This window comes from Trachemys scripta, chromosome 2 (genome assembly GCF_013100865.1).
Source record: "Trachemys scripta elegans isolate TJP31775 chromosome 2, CAS_Tse_1.0, whole genome shotgun sequence".
NCBI classification, from domain to species: Eukaryota; Metazoa; Chordata; order Testudines; family Emydidae; genus Trachemys; species Trachemys scripta.
The window spans coordinates 10,974,393-10,986,791 of record NC_048299.1 but is presented as its reverse complement, the minus strand read 5'-3'; the positions used below and the strand labels follow the sequence as shown (position 1 = coordinate 10,986,791).

At 44.5% G+C, this 12,399-nt stretch overlaps 1 protein-coding gene across 1 annotated transcript in view; it reads left to right on the top strand.

The window, feature by feature from the left end:
• Positions 1-845: 845 nt before the first annotated feature.
• Positions 846-12,399, top strand: part of GARS1 (glycyl-tRNA synthetase 1) — a gene marked incomplete at its 5' end in the record, with an annotated part of 33,790 nt that continues 22,236 nt past the window's right edge. The window contains 5 exon segments of the mRNA XM_034759898.1: positions 846-947; positions 5,344-5,446; positions 7,703-7,844; positions 9,075-9,163; positions 10,652-10,728. Of these exon segments, the coding sequence (XP_034615789.1) occupies positions 846-947; positions 5,344-5,446; positions 7,703-7,844; positions 9,075-9,163; positions 10,652-10,728 (513 nt within the window).

Here is a 12,399-nt window from a genome sequence, read left to right as displayed (position 1 = left end):
CAGCCACTGCTTACAGTTTATACTGAGGCAGCTGTGTTGGTCAGGGGTGTGAAAAAAACACCCCCCTGATCGACATAGCTATGCCAACAAACCTCCCTGTGTAGATGCAGCTATTGGCAACAGAAGAGTGCTTCTGTCAACATAGCTAATGTTGTTCAGGGAGATGGTGTTCCTACACTGGCAGAAAAACTCCTTTTGTTGGTGTCAGCAGCATCCCGCTAGGGGGCTATGCTAAATAGACTCTGAAGTGTTGACGTAGTCCCCAAAAGTATTGTAAAGCCATATTATACAGTATGTAGGGGTTAATAATTCCACATGATTGTTTGCCTGTCACATTTCCTCGGTCTTGGGGGACGGGAATCCTTACCATGTGGGATAGGGAAACCCTTCTAGAACTCTTGCAAGACGATGGTAATTGGTCTGGTTCCAAGGTCCTGCTGTGTCTTGCTCTCTCACAAAGTTGTGTTCATTTCCTACATTGCTTTGATAACCTGCTGTCCTGAAAAAAGCATGGGTCTCTTTTCCATGAACATCAGAGAAACTCTAATAACCATAATAGTGCTTGTGCCTATTCAAATAGACTTTTTTTTTAAGGGGGTGTAGTCACACATTGAAATAAAAATAATTGCAAGTGGGTGGGAAACAGTTACTTCTGGGGTTCTTTAATGCTATCAAACTCAGCTGATGCTCACTTTCCAATTTCAAAGTGTTCCCCCACCTCCAGTACCTTGGCCAGTTTCCATGTGGTTATAGAAACTCTCAGGCAGTCTTTAGAGCGGACTGTCCCTCACACCTGCCTTTCAGAATGGAATCCATATCTTAGATTCTCCTGTGTTCTTCCTCAGGGGGAACTGGTAAGAAAGCTGAAAGAAGAGAAGGCTCCCCAGGTGGATGTAGACAGAGCTGTAGCAGAGCTCAAGGCTCGGAAGAAGATCCTAGAAGCCAAGGTGAGTCTGAGAATTAGATCTGTGGTCTAGAGGGTTTTGCATGAGCATACTTGAATTCCTACAGTCAAGTGGTGGTGTTTTTTAAATGTATATATTTAAAAGAGGAGGTGGAGCTCGGTGAAAGCTTGCCTGTCTCACCAACAGAAGTTTGTCAATAAAAGATATTACCTCACCCACTTTGTCTCTCTGTTTATGCTAGACTGTCTTGACCAGTAGATCCTGTGTTCCAATCTACTTTTTTAACCTAGGATTCATGTTGTTATATCAGCATGGGACTATGTAATCTCTTACCTTTAATTATAAAATGGTCAGTTCAGTGGCATAGATGGCAAAGCTAGTGATTGACACCACTTGATAACTTCCCTTACCTTAGTTCCTCCTGTGCGGCTGATACATCAAGCAGTCCAGTTCCTCCAGTGATTATGGTCGCTGGGTAGTTGTGCTACTTCTTTCCAGGTGATGCCAGCGCATTCAATATCCTCTGTCGCTGTCTTCGGACCGTTCTTCCTTGGCTTTCCTTGCTTTCTCTTTTCTTCCTTGCTGTTTGTGCCACAGAGATTCAAGAGCCAGTCACTGTTGTCAGTTTGGATGCCTTCCACTGCTGTGCCCATGACTCCTTCCCAGCCAGTAGAGTTGTTTTATAACTTGCAGTCAACTTAAAAATCACATGTTGTAAACAAATATATTTCTTCCCTACATTGCTGATAAAAGCTTAGATTATCGAAAGGGAAAGAATTTTTAAAATCCAATGTGCATGTCACTATTCTTTGTTTACTTTTTGCATTTGTCAGCTAGCAAAATGAAACCCCTGTAAAGTCACTTTGTACGTTTCACTTTCAGATTCTTTACACAATGTTTGAGTTACAAACCTGGCAGGGGAGATTTTTGTTTAAAAACAATTCTGTTCACTGTAACTTAACACATTTAAAAAAAAAAAATATTTCCAGTTACCATATTTTTTTTCCAAATTGAAGGCCAAATTTAAGTTTCCATTTTTAAAATACAGTTCTTTTCTGAAAAAGGGGCTCTAAAAATGACATTGTGGGGTTCCAGGTTTGTCTTGATTTCCAGATCAAATTTGCTGAATATGTGAGTAAAAATATATCTTCCCCACACACCCCTAACCAGCTCTGCAAACTCACCTTGAGATCTAAGAGCAGGTTCTGGGTACTTTCTGGCTTGTATATTACCAGATAAGAGAATCCCCCCCCCCCCCCCCCCCCTTTTTTTTTTTCATTAGATACATTTGTGTAACCTTATTGTCTTCAGTGGAGGTGTACGTAAACAAAGGGCGGAGGCTGCTCCTGTGCGTGGAACTCAGCTAATAATTAGAGCACCAAAATCAAATCTAAATAATTCAATTAGTTCTTCAAAGCAGGCCAGAGTGAGAAGCTATTTGTCTCTTAAGTCAGCAGCTATGACTGGAGATGCACAAGGAGGCAATCTGAGTAAGACTGAGTCACTTTTCAGAGTGGAACCACGCTTTAAAACCCACGATTTGCTCATGGCTAGTCTTGGTTACGGTGACTAATTTTTTTAAAATCTGTTCTCTGGTTATGTCTTGTAATCCTGACAGACTTCATTTAGAGAGGCTGTGAGTCAGGTTAGGAGTCTTGGCACCCCTTTCAGCCACTCCTTTTCCATGGGAAAGGCGTGTGTAGGATCTGGTGCGGAGGCTTGTTTGTCAGTTACACAATGTGTGTGGGCTGTATTCATATTTATTCCAGGATGACCTTGCAACACCATCACGTGTCCTTGTCAGCACAAGTGTTGATTATTGTCATTCCTGTTTGGCGAGGCTTCCAGCCATGCATGTTCATCAGTGGCAACTTGAGTGGAATGCAGCAGCGTGGATGCCTGCTGATTTGAGCAACTAGACAGTATCACGCTGGCCCTGTGACTTCCACATTGGCTGCATGTAAAGGGGAGGTGTTGCTCTAAGTGGGCTCGGTCGGCTTCCAAACCCTTAACGGTGTAGGGCACATCTGTGTTTGAGAGCTCCTCTGAGAGGATATAGGCCGGGCTCAGATACCAACTTGTTTCCATTTTCTCAAGTCAGTAGATGACTGAGCCCTTACACAGGGCCCAAAAATGTAGACATCCCCCTTGCAGCTATCACATGCTCCCCTCTCCACTCCTTAAAAAGAGTGAAGCCAAATAGTTACACTCCGCTCCTTCCTTGGAGTAACTGCAACATAGCCAGCTTAGCATTGCATCTCTAATAGTGATCCAACACGTATTGGTGGTAGGGCCTGGAATCTCCTATATTCTTCTATTGTTTTGGGTCTCTCCTGAAGCGCTGACCATTCTTTGCCATTTGATGTCAGGCAATGCCTCTATCATTTCCCTCTTTCCCCCATCTCCTTGTCAGAAACTCATTCCTCCCACTGAGAAGTCCTGGCAGTTTTGAGATGTCTCTAGTCCTTACAGAGCGTACTTCTCTCCTTCCTCAGTCTGCCAAAACAATAGCTTTACAGTACACGGTCAGCTGTCTTTCTTTAAATTGATATCAGCTCTTTTTTTTTTTTTAATCAGGCAGATTTACTTATTGGTCGGGCCATACCAAATTTATGGTCCATTTTGGTCAATTTCATGGTCATAGGATTTTAAAAATCCTAAATGGCTTGATTTCAGATATGAACATCTGAAATTTCACTGTAACTGTAGGGGTCCTGGCCCCAAAGAGGGTGGGTCGCAAGATTATTGAAGGGGGATTGCGGTATTGCCACCCTTCTGCTCTGTGGCTGGTGGCGGCGCTGCCTTCAGAACTGGGCAGCCAGAAAGCAGCGGCTGCTAGCCAGGAGCCCAGTTCTGAAGGCATCACCACCGCCAGCAGCCGCACAGAAGTAAGGATGGCATGGTATGGTATTGCTATCCTTACTTCTGTGCTGCTGCCTTCAGAGTTGGGCCCTCGGCCAGCAGCCGCCACTCTCTGGCCACCCAGCTCTGAAGACAGCAGCGCAGAAGTTAGGGTGACATGGTATGGTACTGCCACCCTTACTTTTGCACTGCTGCTCGCAGCGGCACTGCCTTCAGCTCTGGGCGCCTGGCCAGCACTTGCCGTTCTCCAGCCACCCAGTTCTGAAGGCAGCGCAGAAGTAAGGGTCACAATATCACAACCCCCTACAATAACCTTGCAAACCCTTCCCCTCCCCCCCCGTGATCTCCTTTTGGGTCTGGACCCCCAGTTTGAGAAACGCTGGTCTTCTCTGTGAAATCTGTATAGTATAGGGTAAAGGTGCACAAAAGACCAGATGCCATGGTCCGTGATGCACTTTTCACGGCCGTGAATTTGGTAGGGCCCTACTTATTGGACTGAAGTTAATGGGCGCTAAAGATGCTTTAGCATTCCTGAAAATCATGCCTCTTTTGTTTATATGCTTAAATGTGGGTTTAGGTACCTAACTACAAGCACCCAAGTTGTAAAATGTTGGCCTACTTCTTTAAGTTAGTGATATAAGCCAAAGAAGATTCAGAGTAAAAGGTTTTAGTTTAACCTTGACAGAGTACCTTAGTCCACTTTATAGAGTTGTTTTAGAAACAAAAAATTCTGTAAGTCATTTGTCAGAGTAGATTCCGTTGCTCTAATGTCTTAATGGGGAAAAAACCACTGTCAATAATGAATGGGGTGGGTGATCAGATATCACAGCAATGGGCGTGGTATAAAAATCTGTGTTAGGTGGGTAGACTGAAATTCCTATACACTTGTTTAATGAAAAGTAGGTGTTCTCTCTGCATATCTTTTGTCATAATGTGTGTTGATAATAGTTATTAAAACTTAATGTGGAAAGTGACATCTAAGGCATATGTTCTGAGTCTAAACTGTTGTTTTTTATTACCGGCATTGTTTTACAGTAATCATGTGGAATACATGCAATTGTATTTGCTCTGTCTGATATTTGAATTCAGATAACAAGAGGATGGTATAAAACCTATTCCTAGTCTTCAGTCAAATGCTACCATTAGACATCTGATACCTATAGCTTATATTATGTTATACAGAAACCCTAAGTGTCTCAGAGGAAGTGTGCTTTAGAAGTAGTCGTTGCTCGTTGTACAGATGCCTAGGAAATTTCTCCTCAACATATCACAACATGGATGCTCTTCATAATCCTCGTTACCAAATCCCAGTAGCATCCAGAACCTTCCAATACTTGTGCAAGTGTTTAAGCTCACAGAGCTCGCTTTTCAAACTTGGTGGCTAAATCTGGCATTTGGACGTTCACCTTAGCAGTTAGGCACGTATCTTCCAATTTGAACGTCCCAATCTGGGAGGTGCCTGTGAAGGCTACTTTCGAACAGAGATCATTTTGTCCCATAATGGTGATTGAGGAAGGATTCATTTTACTGCCAGTAACTGGAACCATTGTTTATTTTCTCCCTGCCTGTTTTACAGGAGCTGGCTTTACAGCCCAAGGATGACCTTGTGGACAGAACGAAAATGGAGGACACTCTGAAGCGGAGGTTTTTCTATGATCAAGCTTTTGCTATTTATGGAGGTACAAGCTTAAACAAATTTAAATTCTAATCACTTTAGGGTAGAGTGTCTCTACACGATTATGAAGTGCCATGTTCACCTGACATGTTACGTTGTTGATGATGATAATAATTAGGGCTCCGTATCTGTCATGGAAGTCGCAGAAGTCATGGATTCCATGACTTTCCGCAGCTTCCGTGACTTCGGCAGAGGCCAGTGTGATTGATCCCAGGGCCACCCAAGCAGCTGGCTCTGGGGCCAGCCACACTGGCTATTGCTGGAGCGGCTCTGCAGCCTGCTGCTTGGGTGGCCTCACAGCCAGTCACACTGGCTGCTGCTGGAGTGGTCCTGGGGCCAGCCCGTGCAGCGGTCCCTCAGGCGACCGGAGCAGCCAGTGCTCCAGCGGTCCCCGGCAGTTGGTTCTACGTCTGGCCCCAGCAGCAGCCCCCTGGGACGCTCCCCCCTGCGGGGCACCCCCCTCTGCACAGCCCTCCCAAGATTTAGTCAGGGGTATTTATAGTAAAAGTTATGGGTAGGTCATAACGTGAATTTTTGTTTATTGCCCGTGACCTGTCCATGACTTTTACTAAAAATACCCATGAGTAAATCGTAGTCTTAATAATACTATGAAACATCAGTGGGTTTTTGGAAAGTTGGCTTTACCCAGTCTCGAAACTTCTTTCAAGTATGTGTGGGCATGAGTTCCATCTTGTGCTTTCAGAATGCAAATAGGAAGATCAGAGAGGGAATGTATACTGTCCAGGGAGCTAGGGGAAATAGGGTGGCTGGGGATTTTTTTTGAAAGCCAAGTGATTACCTTCTTCCCTAATATCCGTACGTCTTCCTCTGAACTTTCCTGGCCAAGTTAATGTTAACATCATTCAAATACCAGATTCTGCTACTGCTCTCGATCCTGTTACTGCGGTGAAACTCTTGTCAAGGAGTTGCACTGAGCAAGTGGCTAAATATGGCAGTCAAACCTTTTCAGATACCCCTGGTTGGGAACCACATCTGGTTATGTGTAGGGTATGGAGAAGGGGTACATCAACTCGTCTAGATATTTGCCTAGTTTTACATCAGGCTATATAAAAAGCACTAGCCAAGTCAGTACAAACTAAAATTTCATGCAGACAATGACATGTTTATACTGCTCTATATACTATACGCTGAAATGTAAGTACAATATTTATATTCCAATTGATATATTTTTTTAATTACACCTCTACCCCGATATAACACTGTCCTTGGGAGCCAAAAAATCTTACCGCGTTATAGGTGAAACCGCGTTATATCGAACTTGCTTTGATCCGTCGGAATGCGCAGCCACGTGCCCCCTCCTCCCCTCCGAGAGCTGCTTTACTGCGTTCTATCCAAATTCGTGTTATATCGGGGTAGAGGTGTATATGGTAAGAATGAGAGAGACAGCAATTTTCCAGTAATAGTGAGCTGTGACACTTTTGTATTTTTATGTCTGATTTTGTAAGCAAATAGTTTTTTAGTGAGGTGAAACTTGAGGTACTCAAGACAAATCAGACTCCTGCAAGGGGTACAGTAGTTTGGAAAGGTTGAGAGCCACTGCATTAGAATAACGCTGTCTGTCAGACTGCGTGTCTTTCCTGTGTGACCTCAGATTCCGGAGTAAATTTTCAATGTGGCGTTTACAGGCTGACAGTCTGGGCCTTTCTGCTCTTTTCTTTCATTGTAACATATTTGCTACTTTCCTTTCCTCATTAAGTATAAACTGGTGGGTGTATGTAGGATACATTCTGTTAAAGTACAGCTTCCACCCAGAGTATACAAGTGTCCAACTTCTCTCTGTATTCAACTCCCACCTTCAAATACATTTTCTTCCACATACTCCCCAGGAATAATCCACTGGAGGAGGAAGTGTGGTTTGTATATTTATAGAACAAGTATCTGAATCTGGTTGAGTTTTGGCCACAAGCTGATCACCCAGTGCATTGTGGGACTGAACTGTATTAACTTTCTCACCTAGGGTCCAATTCTTGTGGGTGCTGAGCACTTCCAGCACTTGGCAGGATCAATCCTTCCCATTGTAAGCTTTTGAAGGCAGACCCCGTTTCACTCTGGTTCCTACAAAGCAGCTCGTACTCAGAGGGTGCCCAATAAATAACCTGGACTGACACCTAAAAATTGAAACATAGTTTGTGGGCTTTGGGTTGTTGTTTGTTTTGTTTTGGGGTTTTTTTTGTTTTTTTTTAATCAAAACAAAATTGCTGTGTAAGATGGTGTGACCCATATTTTACTTCTCTTGTAGGTGTTAGTGGCCTGTATGACTTTGGGCCTGTTGGATGTGCTTTGAAGAACAACATTATCCAAGCTTGGAGACTGCACTTTATACAGGAGGATCAGATTCTAGAGATAGACTGCACCATGCTCACCCCAGAGCCAGTTCTGAAGTAAATATGGGCCCTTCTCTCTTGCAGTTTGTGTTCGTTTCTGGTAGTGATAGATTTCTTTGCAAGCCCTTGTAAAAATAACCACAGGAATATGAGACTAGGTCACCCAGTTTGCTACCCTGTTACCTTGTAGCAATGCAGAATATCTAGGTGGCTGCACTTAGCTAGGTAGTTAGTGGAAGCTGCTGTTCAAGTAGCTATCTACCAAAGGTTTGTATATGGCCCCCATTATCGTAATAGCTGAGAGCCCCACAATCTGTAATGGGTTTATACTCATAACCCCCCTGTGAGTTAGGGTGGTGCTCATATCCCCATTTTACAGATGGAGGAACTGAAGCACCGAGACTGTGACTTGCCTAAGGGTCTCGCAGGAAGTCTGTCAGAGCAGGGACTTGAACTCAGATCTCCCAAGTTTTAGACTAGTGCCCTAACCACTGAACATTGCTTCCTCTCCATGTGGAAGCCTGGCAGAAACCCCCACTATCCATTAACAGTACAACTGTAGTACTAGGGAATGGTACCGGCCGTGGAGACTGAAGTCCTTTGTTTATCCACAGCACAGGTAGAGCACAGAAAGCAGCAAAGCAATAGGCCTCATACAGCTCCCGAAGTGTGCCTCAACCCTGCCCTGGAGGCAACACCTCGAAGGGTGAGAGTGTAATTCAGTCTCCATACCTCTCCCGTCCCTAGCACCTCTGCTAAAACTGGCAGTTTAGTATGCTCATGGCGGTGTGGTGTGGTGTGGATGCTTTCTGGGAATTGGACTGAGACCACTGAGATGGGTCAATGAGCCAGCACTGGATAGTAAAGACTTTCACCTGGTAGCAGCTTAGGTCACACTCAAACCAATGACAGAAGAGTGAGTGTCCAAATGCTACCGCTAGTCACCTGACCCATCGAGTTCCCCACACAAATGCATCCTTATCTTGCTCCAGTAATTATGCAGTAAACAAAAGAGAATGGGCCAGTAAAATAGCACCACAATGTATGAACCTAAAATGGATTCGGGGGGTATCCAGGCTTTCTCAAGGATCCTTATGATCACAGACGATTTCTAAATGAGGAAACTACTAAATACAGGTCCGTAAACTGAAGCAAGAATGAGCCTGCACTTTGGTTGCTTGGTTTAGAGGAGATCTCTTTAATGTCGGTCTTCATTGTGGGCTCACATGCTACTCTGGTGCTGTCAAGTGACAATATATGTTTCTAAAATAATGTCTTCTGTTCCAGGACCTCTGGCCATGTAGAAAAATTTGCTGACTTCATGGTGAAAGATGTGAAAAATGGGGAGTGTTTTCGGGCTGATCATCTCTTAAAAGGTACATTCTGAGGGCAGGACTGGCTGAGAGATTCCTTGTGAGTGCTTTATGCTCCGTAGGGGAATGCCCTGCTTATGAGGATAGACGAGATGACCTAGTAAATCTCTTGCATATTAATGTCTATGCTTCACTAAGGGAAACGGTCACCCAGCGTAGGTGACCCTTGCAAGCCCTCCACCCCATTTAAACATTGTGTTAAGGTCTGAAGTGATGCACGGGACCTCTGCAGTGGAATGACTTTCACCTAAAAAAATACTGTACAACAAAGATCTCATTTTTATTTTCTAATAATTCATAGATTGAGCCACAAGAGATCATTGGATCATCTAGTCTGGCTTCCTGCATAACAAGCCTGACCTTCCATCTAACAAATCTAAACAAAGCACATAAAGGCCATGCTTTGGTCTTACTTTTCTTATTGTTCTGGTGTTGGCTGAAACTTGCTTTTTGATCGAATCTCAGGTTAAATTTACTAGAGAGATGGTTGCAGGACAAAGCTGCTGGCCTGGACTTGTTGCGTGGAAGAGGCATTTCAAGGGTACTGTTGAGCTTTATATGCTCAGAATCCAGCCAGGTTGCAAAATCAGTGTGATTCTTTACATTGATTTGTATTAAACAAGCCATGGAATCCTAGACATTGGAGATGGAGCAGATCTGCGTCTTGTCCATCCCCTGGTCAAGTGAAGGATGGGTACAGTCTAGCTTTAAATGGCTCATGCCAAAGGGCCTTCCATCGTTCCCCTGGTGATATTGTTCTGCATCTAATAGATATTAGCATTAAGAAGTGGTCTCAGAATATTCAACTTAATATTTTCTTTGCCTTTATGTAACATGCTAACCAAGAGTGGGTATGTCCCCTCTATGGCTGATCCACAGAGTAAAGCCACCTGTGTTACTATCTGCTAGTGGACCAAATCGTTTTGTTCAAGTGGTAGAGAGCTATACTTTGGATCTAGAGGTCCTGGGTTCAACTCCCCACTGATCACTTGTCCTGTGGAGGGTCGCTACACTTAATAAGAAAAGAAAAGGCTGTGCACGCCAATAGCAGTGAATTCGTATGTATGTGCCTGAACACACGCTAGAAGGAGAAACCTTTCTGAAATGTGAATAGATTTCACCCTCACGCTTCCAGTGCCTTACCCAGACGGGGTTTAAACTAAAGGGGGGAGGAGGGGGAGAAAGAGTGACACAGGTCCTGTTTGCTAAATATACACAACATTCCCCATCGTCCTCTCTCAACAGGAAACTAGAGAATGTCAGAAATGACAGATTGGAAACACTGGGTCACATTCTTAGCTGGTGTAAATCAGCACAACCCCACTGACTTCAATGGAGCTACAGTGATTCACAGGAGCTGGGAATCTGGCCCATTGCGTTTTGCCCGGTGGGAATGCTTTATAATCCTTTTGATTCATGTAGTTTTAGGGTTAGAGTGGTTCAGTGATATTGCTCAAATGTGAACTGCTTCCCTACTTCCAATGCTTACAGCTCACTTGCAGAAGCTGATGTCTGACAAGAAATGTACAGCTGAGAAAAAGACAGAAATGGAAAACGTTTTAACACAGGTCAGTGCTTGAACAGAGGATGATGAAAACTTGATAAATGACGTGGCAGAGATGCGGTGCGGTACAAACATCCAAGAGTGGCATCCTGTCCCGTCTCCCTAAGAGAAGAAGCACATGCCGCTTCCCACGTCTCTTGTTAACTTTCCACTGGGCACCGTTTTTTCAAGCGGACATGAAGGCTGTAGCATTAGACGTAAATGTCCAAAACAAGCACACCCCCCTATATGCCCATCAGTCTCCTAAATATACTGAAGGTGCTGCTTTCCTTAAAGGAAATGTTCCTTTGGAAAACAGCTCAGAGGGCCCTGTCTGCATCAAGGCCGCTATAGCGTCACTTTGCGACTGGGGGCTGGATTTGTGGACCTTGCTCAGATGTCTGCACCCCATGTGCCCATTACCTCATTGGGCTCACTGTGCCTCTGTGTACAGGAGGTTTTTTGGTTAAGCAGATCCACCACCTATTGCTCTTCAGAGAGAGTCTGGTCTCATGCATGCTTCTGCAGCCAGATGGTTGCAGATCTGTCCAGAGAGCATCTCTGTGGCCAGCCTAATGAGGAGGATTCCACCCCTGTTGAGCCCCCCCAACCCCCATTCAGACACAAGGCTCAGCCATTTGGGCCATATGCAAGGGACAAGAATTATATCTCTAAGGTTTGGAGGTCGCTTTTTAAATTTTGTACTGGATCAAAACCTGTGGTGATGTCTCTAGACACTTGGGAATTGTTTCTCTGTATAAGATTCTCAGTGTGTGGTTGCTCTTGTTTCCCATTAGAATGGTTAGTGCTGCAGGCTAACATTCCTGGGCTGCAGTGTGTAGAGATTTGTCTTCATTTAGTTACTTGTTTTTAATGTTCGTTCCCATGGCTTTTAGAATAAGTGCTTTCACAGCCGCATGCAGCGCAGATGGCTCTCTCCAGATGTAGTACTGTGTATCTCAGTGTATTGCATCACAGAGTCCTGGTCAATAACTCTTCCACAGTACAGTACTGAACTTTGACCCTGTTACATTTGTCCCCTTGTGCTGTCCCCTGCTGTAGCTGGAAACTTGATGTAAAGCTGGCAGTGCTCTGACAGTGTTAGACTCTATTAATATAGGAATCTCCCTGTCTGCTCCTAGTTTGGGAGCGCTCTCTGATATGCCAGGGATCATAGAAGTTAGGGATGGACAGACCTGTTTGATCACCAAGTCCAGTTCTCAATTATCTCTGCCACTGTGAGGTATGGTTACCTTGATAGAGGACCTATCTAATATTGAACACTACAGGTTAAAGTGTAGTAGTCCAGCAGTTCTTTCAAATCAGTCTCTCTCACAGCTGTCCGGGATCTCCTTCTGCTCTGATTTATAGGAGAGACGGGAGGAGGCAGGGCCCTGTAAGGGTGGCAACATCTCACTCAGGGAACCTCCAGTTAACAAATGGGGGTTAGAGCTAGTAGGCAGTACGCTTGTGCAACCTCTTTATTGCTGCAGTCAGCTTCTCTGCTGCAGATCTGCTCGGCAGCGCTGTCATGCAAGGTGTGATGCTTGGCATGTGTTGTGTCTGGTGCACCAGGTAATTACAGGGTTGTGGAAGGAAGAAGACCTGAAAGGAGGCAAAACATTGCAGAAATTGTAGTTGACTTTCTTCTTCTCCCTCCCAGCAATTCCTTTTTTCTGCCTCCCTCCTGCCCTGG